Source organism: Petromyzon marinus, chromosome 12 (assembly GCF_048934315.1).
Source record: "Petromyzon marinus isolate PM22_M1 ecotype Great Lakes invasive population chromosome 12, UKy_Petmar_22M1.pri1.0, whole genome shotgun sequence".
Taxonomy (NCBI): Eukaryota; Metazoa; Chordata; class Hyperoartia; order Petromyzontiformes; family Petromyzontidae; genus Petromyzon; species Petromyzon marinus.
The window spans coordinates 12,958,361-12,974,315 of record NC_133678.1 but is presented as its reverse complement, the minus strand read 5'-3'; the positions used below and the strand labels follow the sequence as shown (position 1 = coordinate 12,974,315).

The following is a 15,955-nucleotide window of genomic DNA, read 5'->3' as shown; positions in this document are numbered from 1 at the left end:
CGGTAAAGTCACGTAGAATGAGAATAAAATAATAAATTGATAAAATAAAATAACACAATAATATTCTCACGACGTTTCGGCCACAACACAAGCGGCCTTCATCAGGTGAAGGGGCGAGACTGTCTGGTAGGACAGCGCTGGAGTGAAAGAGCCACGTTCAGATCACGCTTTGTTCCTCTCACACAGCTTAAAGGCCGTGATCTGAACGTGGCTCTTTCACTCCAGCGCTGTCCTACCAGACAGTCTCGCCCCTTCACCTGATGAAGGCCGCTTGTGTTGTGGCCGAAACGTCGTGAGAATATTATTGTGTTATTTTATTTTATCAATTTATTATTTTATTCTCATTCTACGTGACTTTAAATCAAAAGTCCAAAACATATGAAGAAGTGACAGGGTGGGCAGCACAGCATGCTGGGTAGCGCTTTGAATCGAGGTTCTGACATCCACACAAACGCAGAGATTACGATAAAAATTGAGTGGGACTTTTACACCAACGTTCGTGTCTTAAACACATCCCAGGTCCAAATCACCTAGAACGTACCCAATCTCGGCTACATATTGCCAATCAAAGTTAAGTCTCGATAGCACTTGGATGGGCAACCATAATGGACAGATTGTCATCGGCAAAAGCAGTATGCAAATGAGAAGCGTAGAATAAATCCAGTTGTACTTTACTTCAATACTCCTAAGTGTATGCTCCCACCTTCACCAACCCACAATGGACAGCATCGTCACGTACATAGTACCCGATACACCAGCCTCTTGCTGCAATCAACAAACCCCACGACCTTGCAGCGTTAGGCCAAATGCCGACAGCCTACAATGGAGCAGTATTGTACAAAATGCCTTCTCTGCAGATTGGAGGGCAATTCTTGGAGAATAACAGCACAGGGGAAAGGGTCGGTTTTGTGGCCAAAATGTGCATCTAACTTTTTGTTGTCCTCCCCCCCCCCCTCACAACAATTAGTATAGAGCACCGAGCAAGTTTCAACAACAATTCTCATCAGCAGGGTGAGACCCAAAAACAAATGCTTCCACGTTTTCCCCCGGGGCAATTCAGTACGGCCGCGCAACGTCATCCAGAATATTTTTTGGAGCATCTCTCCGATGAGAGATGAGAGATGCGAGAGGGCAGCTACCGACGCCGCACCAACAGGAACGGGAGATTCCAAATCTAATCCCCATCAGCACGCCGCCTTCACCGTCTCCGAGGGGAGGAGGCCACACCGCCACCGGGAGAGGTCAAGATAACGGAGGCATTCCGCGGGCCCGAGGAAGGAAGAGAAGTGATAAATACTGCAGCTGCGGGAAAGGAAGCTCAGCGAAACCGACACCATAGAAAAAAGCTCGACAAAAAAAGTGAGTGTGTGAAATTACAGATCTTTATATATAAAATAAAATACACGTGTCCCCCCCCCCACCCCACATGCACAAACTCACACGACCGCCGGGCCTCACCACGCACACTCTGCGTCGCTCCGTGTGGGCCCCCCACAAAGGCCGATGCTAACAGCACCTCGGCGCCTCTCGCAGTACATCGGGAGGGAGGTTTCCCTCCTTCAATGGTCATGGCACTACCAACGCAGCCTTCATTATTTACGCACCCCCCAAAAACCAACACAGCACACGCGCGCCGCACAACGCGGCTAACAAAAACAACAAATAGCATTACAGCGCAATTATATATATACACAAACAAGTGTGGCTTTTCGCACGATGGTGATAATGGCATTTAAAAAAACACCTGCTTGGTGAAACTGTACACAAGCGTCATGCAGGGAAGGATGTTTCGATGCAGTGGGTGCATACAGGCGAATGTGGAAGGCAAGGTCTGCCTTCAGACTGACAGATGACGAGCGTGGAAAACCGCGCGTCGACGATGGCATCTTCACGTTGCCGTCTTCCGTCTCTGGATTTAAAAAAAAAAAATCACGCATGGCAACCACAACACCCACCGGGCACGTTGAGTCCGAGCAAATAAATACAAAAAAACGCGCTTTTTGACCGTTGCCGCCACAATAAATCGTGCATCGGCGCAATAGCATCCAGGAAGATGAAAAAGTTTGTGTTTTAAAAAGTGATATTCTTGGTTCTTTCGGTAAAGTCACGTAGAAGGGAAACGATAAAATAATTGGGAAAAAAAGAAACCCAAGAATGAATCCCTGCAGATCACGAAAGCTTTAAATCAAAATTTTAAAGTGATGTCAACGTAAAAAGAATAAGTCGTTTAAGTGGTAACTTCCTTTGGGCAACTTAAAATAGGTTATCTTTCTAACCAATAAGAGTCATTATTTTGCCTGTCCGTCTCCGCACGCGAGGGATTTAAGCTCTCAAACGGTGGTGGGGTTCACGTCGAAAAACATTTATTTTTTGACAGGTACCACGCCGTAAGCCCCGCGGTGGGCAAGCGCTATAGCGTTTTCCCGTCCGTTATCTTTTCATTAGTTTAAATAGCGGGGGGGGGGGGGGGGGGTTTGTTGCGATTTATCTTCATTTAAATATAAAGTTTGGCCCCTTTTTATTTAATTTCCCTTCAGCCGCTCGGAGAGTGACGACGCAGCAGGCTGCACTTGCGCACAACGCCCACCACGTATTCTTGGTTCTTTCGGTTAAAGTCGCGTAGAAGGGAAACAATAAAATAATAGAAATATAAACGGTGGGGTTTATGTTTTATACGAATCCCTGCAGTCACGAAAGCTTTAAAAAAAATCAAAATGTAACGGCCCACCTCGTTTAGCCCCTAGCAGGCTACACGCGTCACCGACGGAGGCACACATTAATTAGTACTATTAGCGTTCCTAAATTTTAAAAAAACGGAGGCAAGTCGCATTTAAGCTTTTCTCAAATGACACTTTGCACTGCAAACCATGGGTTGTCCCCTAGCAAACGCACACACGAGCGGCACAAATTTGCATGCACGTTAAACGTGCAGCAAAAGCACGCGAAACGCTTCCGTTAATTTCTTCACAGTGCGATGTCCCTCTTCTCCCCACCCCCCGTCCTCAAACTACCACAGAGCCCCGATATATTCTAATTATTATTATAGCGCTTACGTTGTATTATTGTAGCGCGGACGGGGGGGGAGCGGTCCAGCCCCCAGCCTGCCCAGGGCACACCTCGCCCGGCTGTAAAAACTAGGCGAGGCCGAGGGCTCTGCACGAGACTAGGCCTCACCACGCCAACGTTAGGCACAATAGCCTTTTCTTTCCCCAACCTCACCTTGATAGCAACCTTTTATATATAATAACCTTCCTAATACATTGCCTGCGTTTGTGTGCAGACAACTATTTTTTTTGTTTGACTGCTCACAACTAATATTTTTTTTAATTTGTCAACTCGCCTTCATTAGAAATATGCGTCTTCTATTACCACCTTGCAAATAATACATTGATACCGGTTGTGTGCAGACGAAGTGACATGTCTATTCTTCGCTTCCTTTCGCTAAACTCGCGTACATTGTAACCTATGCTTTCAATTATCACCTTCCAAACATTACACGAGAAAAGTTGCGTGCAGAAAACTAGGATTTCTCTTCCTTGTTTCGCTAAACTCACGTACATAGAAACCTATTAAAAGATTCACCTTGCAAATATTACAAATCATAACGTTTGGGTGCCGACTACTAAACATGTCTACATTTCCTTGATCTATGCTTATATATAGTCTAAATTGCCTGTAGGTCCTTGTGCACGCGCGAGTCCCTGTCTGCCACCATGTGTGTGTCAGTCGATGTGTGTGTGTAGACAATATACACACTTTTAAAAGTACGTGAGTACATTTATTACCATCTACGATGTATGTGTGTGTGTGTGCATGACTTGATATATCAGTGTTTCAGTCGAGGTGTGTGTGCGGCTCCATTTCACTGTGTAAGTCAATCACTTTGGTGTGCGTGTAGGTGCATGTGTGTGTCTGCGTCGGTCTCTGCATGTGTGCGTATCTAAAGTCGATGCCTGTGTGCGAGTACCCTATGTTTGTGTGCATTAGCCGGTGTGTGTGTGTGTGCCTCCATGCGAGTGTTTAAGTACTTTTCTTTGTGTGTGTGTCGGTGCATGTGTGTGTGTATATGAATCCATGTGTGCGAGTTACTCCATGTGTGTATATCTAAAGTCGATGCCTGTTTATGCGAGGCTGTGTGTGCGTTAGTCGATGTGCGTGTCTCAGGGTCCATGCGCGTGTGTGAGAGTCCATGTGTGCACGTGGGGCCATGCGAGTGTGCAACTCCATTTATTTGTGTGTGTACGTGCATGTGCATGCGAGTGCATGCGTGTCAGGCCATGTTTGTGTGTATATAGAAGGCAATATCTTTGTGTGTGTGGGTCAATGTCTGCAAGTGTGTGCAGGTCGATGTGTGGGTCTGGGCACTTCCCGCTAGTACAAGTGTAAATAGGCGACGTTGAACAGGGTTCAGTGAATATCACCCTCCCCAGTCCAGAGAGTTGTATTAAGAGGATGCCTCCACATACACACAGTATATATACTTTAAAGTTGGTCGCGCATGTTGCATATGAATAAAGATCTTTGGTGTGTACAGATCCACCCCTCCCCACCACAGACCACACTCTATATACATGCACACACAGACAACACGTGGCAAAAAATTGTGCACGCAATTTCAACAGAAAGCGGCGAGAGCCAAAACATTTACCCAAAACAATCCTCTTTGGCACAGGGCTGGAGTCTAAGAAAACTAATTGCATTACAACACATACCAGCAGTACACAAAGCGTTTAAGGAGATCTTGATGGCAGCCCGTCTGACACCACACTCTGGTTGGTTAGGAGGAACAACACCGAGGACGGACGGAGTTTTCAAATGCAGTACACAAAAAACCTACAACTCCCAAACAAAACATCTTGCTGCTTTGTGAGAGGGTTTTTTGTGGCCAAATTCCAGTCACAAATACATCCTGTGTGTGAGGGTTTTTTTAAGGTGGGGGGGGGGGGGAGAAGGAAAACCAACTTGGAAGTTTTGTAAATGAAAGACAAAAAAAATCAACAATGGTCGTGTCGATAACCCCGGCCCGACAAAGAGGTTGTTTTTCGTGCTTGGGTGTCGAATATGCTATACCACCATTACCAGGTGAATTACAAAAACCGTGTTTAAAAAAAAAAAGTTAATACAAACCCCCACACAAAACAACAAAAACAAGTCGCTGCACACGTACACAGTTTGCCCCCCTCCACAGCTGTCCGCATCAACGAGTCACAGTCCGCAGACATCGAGGGTGGGGGGGGGGTCACCACAATAACATCTCGTCTCGTTCCACACGTGACGAGGCCTCATCAATATTTTACCTCGCCCGCTGCCATGCGATGGTCAGACCAACAGCTAAGGGGCAGGGCATTTTCTGTCATCGAAGCAACAGCACCACTCGCCCACCAATCCCACTTCACGGTACTCGGGAAGAGAAAGATAGGAGACGCGTAGGCACACAGATGTTACGCCCTGAATGATTAATGCACAGCACCTGCACCAGGGCTCTACAGCCTCGGGCCTATATTCATGTGGGGCACGACGGAAACTTACGAGCGCAGCGTTGTGGCAATTTTAACAAGTTACTCTTGAATAGACTGAACGGAAATTAGTGATAAAAACGTGGATACCAAACGGTACGCGCATGCCTGTAAAATAAAAAAAAGGTTTATTGACAGCGTTAGGATTTTGTTGGCTGTGCTGGTATGGGTAAAGACGAATTTGGCCAAGGTGAGGAATCTTAAACGAGAGACTGGAAACGTAAGGAGCAGCTCGAACCCACATTTTTGGCAAGTTCAATAATAGCTTTAAAATAATAAATCCGAGGCTACTAATGTTTACACAGGCCCACCCCGCTAGGACAAAAACAAACGCATTGGATTAAACCGACTACGAATCTCGCCAAAGTTGGCTTCGTGACACCAGTGTCCGTGGTTGTTTTTTTTTTGCATACGGTGTAAGCAACTCGTAGGTCCCATGCAAAAAAAGTATTTGTGTATCTCGTGCTGATTGCGTGCGTTTCAGAAAAGGACTCGTGCAGGAGGGTGGTGGAGGGATCCTCAAAACCACACCTCGCATTCATCATCAACCCCTGGAAACCACAAACCAAGGCCACTGTGGCGTCCTGTGGCCGACCGTTCCGCTATGCCACAAGGTGGGGGGGGGCGGATGACGCGCTGTTGCCTGCCTCCGCTAGCTGTAGTAGTTGTTGTACACTGCTGTGGCGCTGGAGAGAGCCGAGATGAGGTTGGACTCTCCAGAGAGGCAGGTGGAGGAGGAAGTGGAATTTTGGATTGGTGTGGAGCAGCTGGCCGACACCGCCACCTCCGCGCACGGCGCCAGCATGAGGTACTGGTCCAGCTCGCTGCGATCCACTTCCTCCAAGTACTGGCCGAACGGCTCCAGGACCTCCAGCACCTGCGAGTGGGAGGCCCTGGGCGGCTCCGGCGGAGGCGAGGGCTGCCCAAAGCTGAACGCAGTCGGGTCGGTCCCCACACCGTGCAGCGCGTAGAGGGCACAGTGCGCGGAGCCCCCACCACCACTACCGCCGCCGTGGTACGGAGATGCATGGATCTGCTGGCTGGAGGCCCCCACCTCCTGGCCCTGGTAGCTGCCGCCGTCACTGCAGGCCCCGAGCTGGTGGTATCCATACAGCGGCGCGGGGGCGGCCGACTCAGCGGCTGGGTACCCGTGCCCCATTGCAGCGGTGGCGTAGTAGTCAGGGTGAAGGTGCGCGCCCAGGTACATTGTCGGCGGGTACGCGGACGAGGACGAGACCGACGATGCGGGCGACGACGCCGAGCTGGAGTCGTCCGCGGGAGGGGAGCGCTCTGGGGTGGGCAACCCACATGGCGCCCGTTGCTGCTGCTGCTGCGTATAGTGCAGCGGCGCCGGCTGCAGCTCGCGGTAGTGCACCACGCCCTGCTGCTGCTGGTGCTGCCGCTGTTCGCGGTGGCCGAACCCCGGCGGCAGAGGAGGCGGCGGCGGCAGGGAGGAGAGGGAAGCGGGGCCCCCAGGCCCCCGGGTCCCATCCCCCGGGCCCCCCGCTCCCGGCTGAGCACTGCCGCCACCTCGCTTGGCGCTGTGCGGGAGGCGCTTGGGCTGCTTCTTGCGCCGTGGGCGATACTTGTAGTCTGGGTGCTCGCTCAGGTGCAGCAAGCGCAGCCGTTCTGCCTCCTCCACGCATGGGCGCCGGCTCTCCGGGGTCAGCGCGCGCCAAGACTTGCCTGCCACACGGGGGGAAGGGGACAGCCATGGAGAGGATGAGAAGGGGGTTGGTGATGGCAATGTTTGATGGTGTGGGTGGCAAAAGGTGAATAAGTGCTTTGGGTGATCGTTTTGATTTCAGTGGGAGCGGTGGCGATGTTGTGGTGGTGGAAGCGATTGAGGTCACGGCAACGATAGTGAACGTTGTTGCGGTGGCAATGTGGTGGAAGCGATTGAGGGTTATGGTGGAAGTGATAGAGGATGTGGTTAGTGGTGGCGGTAAGGTAGTGGTATGGCCATGGTGGTCGTGTGGTGGCACAAAAGGCACGCACAAAAACAAATACTTTGTAGAAGTCTGACAATGCTCGTACCATCTACCGACCGAGCTCTCCCGATCTCGAAGGTAGGAGGCCGAGTTTATCCGGGTCACACTGCATTAAATGCCAGTGTTTGGACTTTCAACAACATGTACTATGCCGTATGATATTTACACCGCGCACAAAAATCGGCACCACGCAAACCTCGCCATGACAATATGGAATTCCCGCCACCGCTGCAGGGTTACCCCAACAGACCTGGCACCGCTCCAAAACGCTGGTCGCTTGATTTGATCAGCTAACGCAGCCTTAACGGGTGAACACCGAGTGGCCAACCACCGATTAAACCCTGGGGTCGGGGAGTTAAAGGGTTAACGACTGCACATTACTGTACTACCCCCCCCCCCACCCCCCACGGGGGCGGCTTCCTTGTTAGAAGACTTGGGGGTTTCTTCCCCCACGCTAAACAACAACAACACCAACATAAACACATTGACCAAACGTCCCAATGCAGGATCCTCCCCCGAAGCGTTTAGAGAGTCTGCGAGGGCCGTTTTTCCTGGACGATCGTCGACACGGTAGCGGTCACGAACTTGCGGAACCGCACACGACATCCCGCGCGTTAAAACCGTATGGACGGGGCAGCCACAAGCGTGTTACGTGCACAGCGTTCACACGCCTCTCAAAAAAGCCCATCTTCGAGGGTTTCAATAAAATGGTTGCGCGTTTAACCATGAACTAGAGACTGTGCAGGGATATACAAATGATTATTATCATGAATGTAGAACCTTCAGCTTTAAAATCGTTGTCATCACTCAGTAGCCGCACATTTACACTGCGCCCGATGGAAGCGTCTCGAGGTTTCAGACGCCAAGCCTGGGAGTGGGGGGGGTACCCCCTAATGGCAGCTTGTCCCAGCGTGCATATTTAGCCCCATTTGGTGTTCATGAAAAAAAGCCTTTTATAAATACGTCAACACAGTTCTCAAATCAAAATATATTAAATGCGCTAGGATTGTGATGTATACACTAAACACGCGCGTTGTAACAAGTCCATACCAGGGTCAAGTTGAGATCACTCCGGCAAGCAACGAAGGTTCGGTGTGAAAATGTCTACATACAATGGGGAGGCTTCTCCCCTTGCCGTGTGCATGTCGTGATAGTGAACGTGTAATGAAATAATCCAACAAGGTCCGGTTGTCAATGTTAAATTTACTCTGCTTTCTGCGCTCCCACTTGTCACCAACTCTTAACTGGCCCAACCACGGTAACAGTATAGTTCGTTCAAATATCCCCCGACGAGCCCAACTATTTGTAACCATTTTTATTTATTTATTTCACCAGGTCAGAGTCCACTGCCCTATAATCGCTCTATTTCAGAAGCGACCTGGCCACAAATGAGAGCTCAACCAAGTGGCTTATCCCGTGGAAATGGATAGCAGCCAAACACTCGAAATGCATGTTCTCTCAATCTGGAGGGAAAAGTCTTGAGGACCCAGAGAAAGATCGGGATCGAACCCACGACCTCCTGCATACCAGACGAGGTAGTTAATATTCACCGTGGCGCGAAGAGGCGCTCATTCAGCAGTGGATCGAGCAAAAGGGACCCCGTGTACACGAGCAGGTCTCGGGGGCCAATGGAAGTCACAAGTGGCAGTGGCGGTGGCTCGCGCTCCCGTGAGGAATAAAAACTCGGCCCGCATCTTAAGGGTTCAAACCGAGACTCGGGGTGGTTCGTGGGATCGCTAACGCTCACGAGACTTGATTTAAAATGTAACGCTCTCCGATACGCTCAGCACATTCGTCTCGGCTGCCTTAAAATATAAAATCACGTGTGACGTGTTGGGCAATGATCCTTCATCATAGCACCTTGAACGGCAGTGTTATCAGTTTCGTTAACAGAAAAAAGGCTAAGGCAGTAGCATCGCGAAACAAACGTTATTTAAAGCATATCGCTTGACATGGTCATAACGATTATTTTTTAAAGGGCACCCCCAGTGGCATCTGTTCCTGCGGGCACAAGGCGACTTCAGCACCTGGCCTGCAGACGACAATTAAGCCTGCCAGGTGTGGTGGGGCGGGGTATAGCCACGGTTGGCAGGTGTAATCCATAATTAATAATTTGCGGGTAATTTCCGACTCTGGCTACTTTAAAAAATCGCTAACTTCCTGCACAGAGGAACAGAGCTGACGCTATTAATACTGTTGTTGGCGACAGCACAACGCGCGCGCGCGGGTACACGGAGCACGCACGCGCGCGGGTACACGGAGCACCCGCGCAGCAGGCACCTCGGGGTTGCCATAGCTAAAGCTGCTCCCCGAGACTCCTCGCTAATTTCCGGACGTGATATAACTTAGTATAATAGATAGAATATTTCAGAATCAGAATATTTATTTAGACTGGAGGACTATTACGGGAGCGTACTAGTAGAGATGCGGCTTCTCACAGTCTAGACCCGAGATGCGGCTTCTCACAGTCTGGAGCATTGGTTCTTAACATGTGGTGCACGCATCCCCTGGGGGTTCGATTTGCCCTTTCTGGGGGTGCGAGACATGGCCAGATTATGTTTTTAAAAAGGCAAATCGAAGCACAAATTAAGCACGGACACGCAAGGACAACTACTTTGTTTTATCAAGCCCCTATGTATATTTATTATTATTGTAATATTTTAAACGATTAAGAAGCCAAAGGGGTGCAAGGCTGCAAGTCAAGGTTTAAGAATCACTGGTCGAGACTATCGACGCAGGTAATACGAGTTGACCCTGTAAAAACGAACCACGTGCCAACCCGGTCCAAATAACGTTTATCAGACTACAACGGCACCAATTCGAATACTAAAAGAAGTCTATTAGAAAACTGGCGATTCGGAGACGCAAGTTAAACGAGATACTGTACTGTAATTATTTGATAATATTACATTTTTCTCGAAACGACAGTTAAATGATAGTTGGTCATTTGGACAATATTCACGTATTCGTGATAATACAATTAAATTAGCTTTATGTTAAAGTCGGATTGCTTGTGTTGCAATCGAAACGTCGTGATTTATTTTATACCTACGTGACTTCAACCGAGAGAACCAAAGAGTTTACTCGCAAGCCTAATATTAAAAACACCGCGCGCGCGAGCGAGCTTTGTTTTTGCCAGTCACGTTTTTAACGAGTGATGTCAACCATCAGGAATGTTACCGGTCCACGAAACGTCCCTCCCTCCCAACAATTCGTTAATTGCACAGTTAGACTCCCCTCCCCCCCCTCCGTGTGCGACTTCACTGTAAGCGAACGCATCTACACAGCCCCACACACGCGGCGACTTTGAATCGCCGTCGTGTTGCGCTAAAAAAAAAAACTGTCGGTGTAGCCGTGAATCAAACGACTCCATTGGGAGAAGCTTATACAGCGGCATCGACCCTTGCAGGCGAAGGAGTTGACGACACGCGAGCCTCGTTTAAAAGCCACGCGATTAGCCGTTAATTGCTGCCCGCGGAGTGCGTGGCACGAGTCGCAAGACGGGGCGAGTTGCTCCCCCACCCCGCAGCGCCAGCCCAGCGCGTTCGCGACAAATTCCCGGGGCACTTACAAACACGCGCGTGTACACCACCCCCCCGTCTGCCCGCCGCCACAGCCGGCCACGTCTTACACAATTCCGTTGTGGGGTTCACAAGTTACATTTTATGGATTTAATAAAGTTCGGAGTTTTTTCGTCGCTAAAATCTACCAATTTATATTTCACTAGCGGTAAGTACCCGGCGTTGCCCGGGCGAAATAGACGGACACACACACATCGACACACACAGAAACATCGACTTAGATTCAAAGTTAGCCGCTATACCCTGCCATAGAATACACAAGCGGCAAAACAGAAGTTCCAACCTTGGGGACACGGCGTTGCCGCGACTCGCCGATGAACGATCATGGTTTCACTCAACTGTGTAACTGTTGCACGTAAAATAACATTTTCTGGAACAGTTGAGAGAGTTCACGTACACGGGAAGAGTTGGTTCGCACATTAGCCACAACGTAAAACACCGTTGTGTCTATTCTAGATTTGAAGCTTTCGTGACTGCAAGGATCCATACTCTTTGGTTCTATTCGGTAAAGTCACGTAGCTAAAAAATAAAACAAATCACGACGTTCCGGCCACAACACAGGTGGCCTTCTTCAGGTGAAGGAACAGAACTTCAATGAAGTGCTGTCCGTCCCGACAGTTCTGTTCCTTCACCTGAAGAAGGCCACTTGTGTTGTGGCCGAAACGTCGTGATTTTTGTTGTTTTATTTTTTACCTACGTGACTTTACCGAATAGAACCAAAGAGTACCGTTGCGTCTCTTCGTTCAACGCGGATTAGGGGGCGGGGTTCGGTGTGGCGTTCTGGTAAATGGATCGGGTAGGAACGGGTAATTTGTAAAAAAAAATCGGATTAAATCTTAACCGTAGGTTTAGCCTGTGGTTTATTGGACAACTGCTTCGACCCAACCCATCCTGAACGCGGCAAGATGTGGCCCGAGACTCGTCCACGCGAGCTGCGTTGCCGCTGCAAAATATCTCCCCGCGAATAAAACACCATCACCGCAAGACACAATATATATAAAATTACAATTAGTAAAACAAACCTAGAAAACTAGGCGACAATAATTAAGTTTGAGAGAGTTCGGAAGAGGATACGTTAAGGATAGTGATGGGGTTGTTAGGCTTATCGAGCGAGAGTTTAGGCCAAGGTGGTCTAGCGTTAGACCAGTCTCACAGCTTGTTGGCGAACGTAAACCCCAACACACGTACGGGGTTTGACGGTAATTATACACTATATAACACGATTTTTGTTCCTGGGTAGTAGTAAGTGTTATTTTCTAATTGCTTATGCCTCAAAAGTATCGGAAATGACTTATTCCCCACGAACTTTGCTTTTGTGACACTTACTACCCAGGAACAAAAATAAAATTACATTTGTTACGCAGTGTTACCAAAGCGCTGTGCAAATGGGACCCCGTCTCTCGCTGGCCCAGTCCACTGCTGCCGGGACACAATGTCGTGCCCGAGGGACGGTGGACTACGTAGCCAGAGTTGATTCCTGTCGGGACGTTTTTGTTGTTTGGTTGTTGCTGTAAGCTCCGTTTCCAGGGAACGTGGCCTTAACGGCGAAACAAAACAAAGGAGCATCAACGTTTCCGAGTAGCGGGGTGGAAAGCGCTCGGGGGGGGGGGGGGGGGGGCACCGCGGTGATGGTTGTGGTGGCGTCACTTCGGTGGTAGCGGTGGCGGTCTCCGTACGATTAAAGGGCCCCATGGAACCATCCTCACCCACTGGCCGCAGCAAGCGAAGGAGGAACACGCCGGCTGACCCTTCCGATGGGAACTCGCCCAAGTCGAAACAACGAGGCTTACCGCATCTACCGAACGTTACACGCGATGTATCATCCGACGCCTATAGGTTGATGCATTTACTACGAATGTAAAACACTATAAATGGGAGTTAAAAGCCATATTTGAGAAGGTATAAAGTTCACACGACACAATTCGCTTTAGACCGCATTCGGCAAGTAGCGTTACCCGTTGACACCATGGCCGACTCTGGTCAGAACTACGCCCGGCCGCCTTTGTCTTTCCAATTCAACATTTGACACCAGGGAGTATACGTTCAATTTAATCACGAGTATACTTAAGAGAGGTTTGGATACTACCTTTCCAATGTTATCCATGGGTCAGGAATTGGAACCCGGGTTACTAAGGCGCCCCCACGGCGCTTGTGCCAAGTTAGGTGCGCCCCGAGACAAAGTAAAGTGTCGACGGTGTTAGCTGCTATGAGAACACGGGACATGCCCAGATGTTACGGGTTAGCCAATCAAGATGATTTCACCTGCGCTCCCCCACTGTCACACAGACAAAGAGACACTCTCCCCCCTGTGTAGCCCGCACCGACGGCTGGGCAAGTGTTGCGAGCGAGCACCTAAAGGCCCTCACGACACTGGAGTGGTTTGGCGAGAACCACGCCCGGCCATTTGCTGATATATCTACAGAGTACAGTACTTATTTAATGCCGAGTCTACCTAGGAGAAGGCCCAGGACACATACGACTCACCTAGCATCTTGCTGAGCTCAGCATTGTGCAGATCTGGGTTCTGTTTGGCCAGACGCCTCCTCTCATCCTTGGCCCAGACCATGAACGCGTTCATGGGTCGCGGGATGCGCGGTTCTCCCTGTTGCTGCGTCTTGCTGCTGCTGCCGCCGCTGGCACCGCCGCCTCCCTCCTGCGTCCTCTTGGCAACCTCCGTGACAGCCTGAACGCCCCGCGGGCCCGTACCTGGACTCGAACCCGGGCCCACCTGGCCGGGACTCGGCGACGCGCGGGGGGCCGCGCCACCCGGCCACAGAGCAGCCGAGGACACGAGCGGGGTCTGCTGCTGCAAGTGCAGCAGGTGATGATGTCGTTGGCGCTGCTGATGTTGGTGCGTTTGCAGGTGATGGAGCGGGTGGTGGTGAAGATTTGTCTGATCGTCGCTCATGTAGCCTACATCTGGACTACTCATTCTCTATCTAATGATTAAAAAAAAGTTACCGTGCAAGCAGGTAAAGCGAAGAGAAGAAGACTCCAGGTATATTTATGGTCCTCTCTCACGCGTTAAACTAAATAACCCAAGCAAGAACTGGTCTCCCCACGTCTCCAGTTTATCTATCTGTCTCTCTCTCTCGCTGGGTCTGAGAGCTTCCCAAGTTTTTTTGTGGGAGGTGGCTGGGATTGTTTGGATTTTATAGCGAGCGCCCCTCCAATCGCCTCGCGCTCCGGGTCGCAGGAGCGGGTCCCATCACCGCCCCCTTTACCCAAGCGGGGGGTTCCAACCCCAGCCAGACCCCCTGCCATCATCACGGTTTCTTTACCTCTCTCTCCCTCTCTCAGCGTGCGCCAATTAACAAACGCACACCTGAAATCGTTTCGGCCGCCGCTCGCGAATACCATGAATAAATGTTTAGGGCGCATGTGGGGGTTCCAGTCTGCTGTCTGGTGCGGGCCGCTGTGATTAATTGCGGGAGGCGCTCTCTGATTCATCGCTGATTAGAGGTGGGCGCACGTGGGATTAGTTTACGATATGAAAGGACTGAGCTGGGGGGGGGGGATTCTTTTTTAAAATCTAAACACTTTATTTGTGAAACGCTTTGGACGTCGCTCGGAGGTTAAATCGTTCAAATTCGCCGCAGTAGTTTTAAGCGTTGGGGAAACATTTGAGGTCATCAAATACGAACGTTACGAGAAATTATTGCGTAATGTCATGATATCTGATGTGAGATCCCGTGTCGTTGACAATCTCGCGAGAATGGGGCTTCTCCGGGTGCTGCCCACGTGGATAACAAATACTCAATCGTTAATGGCCTGGAAACATCCCAAAGTGAAAAAGGAGTCTTGCGGCTCGGTGTAGCGCTCCTGGACGAATAAAAGTGAGATCATACGAATGTTGATCATGAAATACGTTCCATTTAAATTAAAAAAAACATCTTTATTTGCCATACTGCATTTCCAGTGGTACACGACAGCACAAATAATACGCATTCGCACGTGTGTACAGTAATTCCGTATGTATGTTGAACTTCTTTCGCACCGTACGTAACCAACCGCGATAGCCACACCGTGGGCCATAGAAAGTGAACCGACCAAGTTCAAACAACCCAAAAAAAATCACCGCGCGCACCCCTCCGCGTTTGTATTCCTCGCACGGATGCTGATCACCGCTGCCAGCTATGGCTGCAAGTTTGGTCGTACATGTTATGTATATCGTTTATAGTGAAATTTGAATTACAGTTCCTATGATTACTGTTGTTACATTGTTTTTTATAGCTTTATTTTGGTGATTTCGAAAACATGTGGTTAAGCCATGTTTCTTTGCGGAAGTGCGGAGTTGGCCTGATAACTTGAATCTAAATTGTCTTGTGGTTGTTATTGTTTGACTTGCATCACACTGGGATTTTTTGCACACAGCGTTGTAATACGGTGTTTTTTTTTCTGGAAGATTTGCTGGTTTATCCAGGATGTTTCTGTTGCGCGTCGTCGCTTTAAGATGTTCTCTGTTCATATTTAGTTTGTTGCGGTTGCACCCGACTCAAGAGCCGCGTGGCTCACCATATAAATGAAACTTGAAAAATTTAAAACCGCCGTCGCACCAAGTACGTATTTTAGGCTGAATCAACCTAGGGGCCCCGAAAGACAATCTTTGATACAATTTTATCACTGCTGTTGTTCACAGCCAGGAATCGAACCCAAGTCATTGGCATCGTAACGGGATGCGTGAGCCACTGTGCCAGTTATTCTCGTAGTTCTATTAAAGCGACATTTACAGCAACACTGGGCGTACAGAGATACACAAATATAGGACTCCTTATCATAGCCGTAACATGTATGATTAGATATAGGCTGCATCGTCTTCATCATGTTAAAGTTATATTGACGAATATGGCGGAATCATTGACCCGGC

The 15,955-nt window shown here is 49.4% G+C and overlaps 1 protein-coding gene across 1 annotated transcript; it reads right to left on the bottom strand.

Annotated features, from left to right (window-relative positions):
- Nucleotides 1-1,360: 1,360 nt before the first annotated feature.
- On the bottom strand, nt 1,361-14,425 carry LOC116941541 (transcription factor Sox-17-alpha-like). The gene is made up of 2 exons (XM_032952693.2): nt 13,573-14,425; nt 1,361-7,202 (listed from the first exon to the last, which is right to left on the bottom strand). Exons 1-2 carry the CDS (start codon nt 14,018-14,020, stop codon nt 6,169-6,171), a joined length of 1,482 nt encoding a protein of 493 aa, XP_032808584.2. The 5' UTR covers nt 14,021-14,425; the 3' UTR covers nt 1,361-6,168.
- Nucleotides 14,426-15,955: the final 1,530 nt, after the last annotated feature.

Coding starts and splice junctions, on each gene's coding strand:
- LOC116941541 (XM_032952693.2), bottom strand. CDS start 14,020: ATGAGTAGTCCAGATGTAGGCTACATGAGCGACGATCAGACAAATCTT. Junction 7,203..13,572: donor TGAGCTCAGCAAGATGCTAG/GTGAGTCGTATG, acceptor CCCGTGTGGCAG/GCAAGTCTTGGCGCGCGCTG.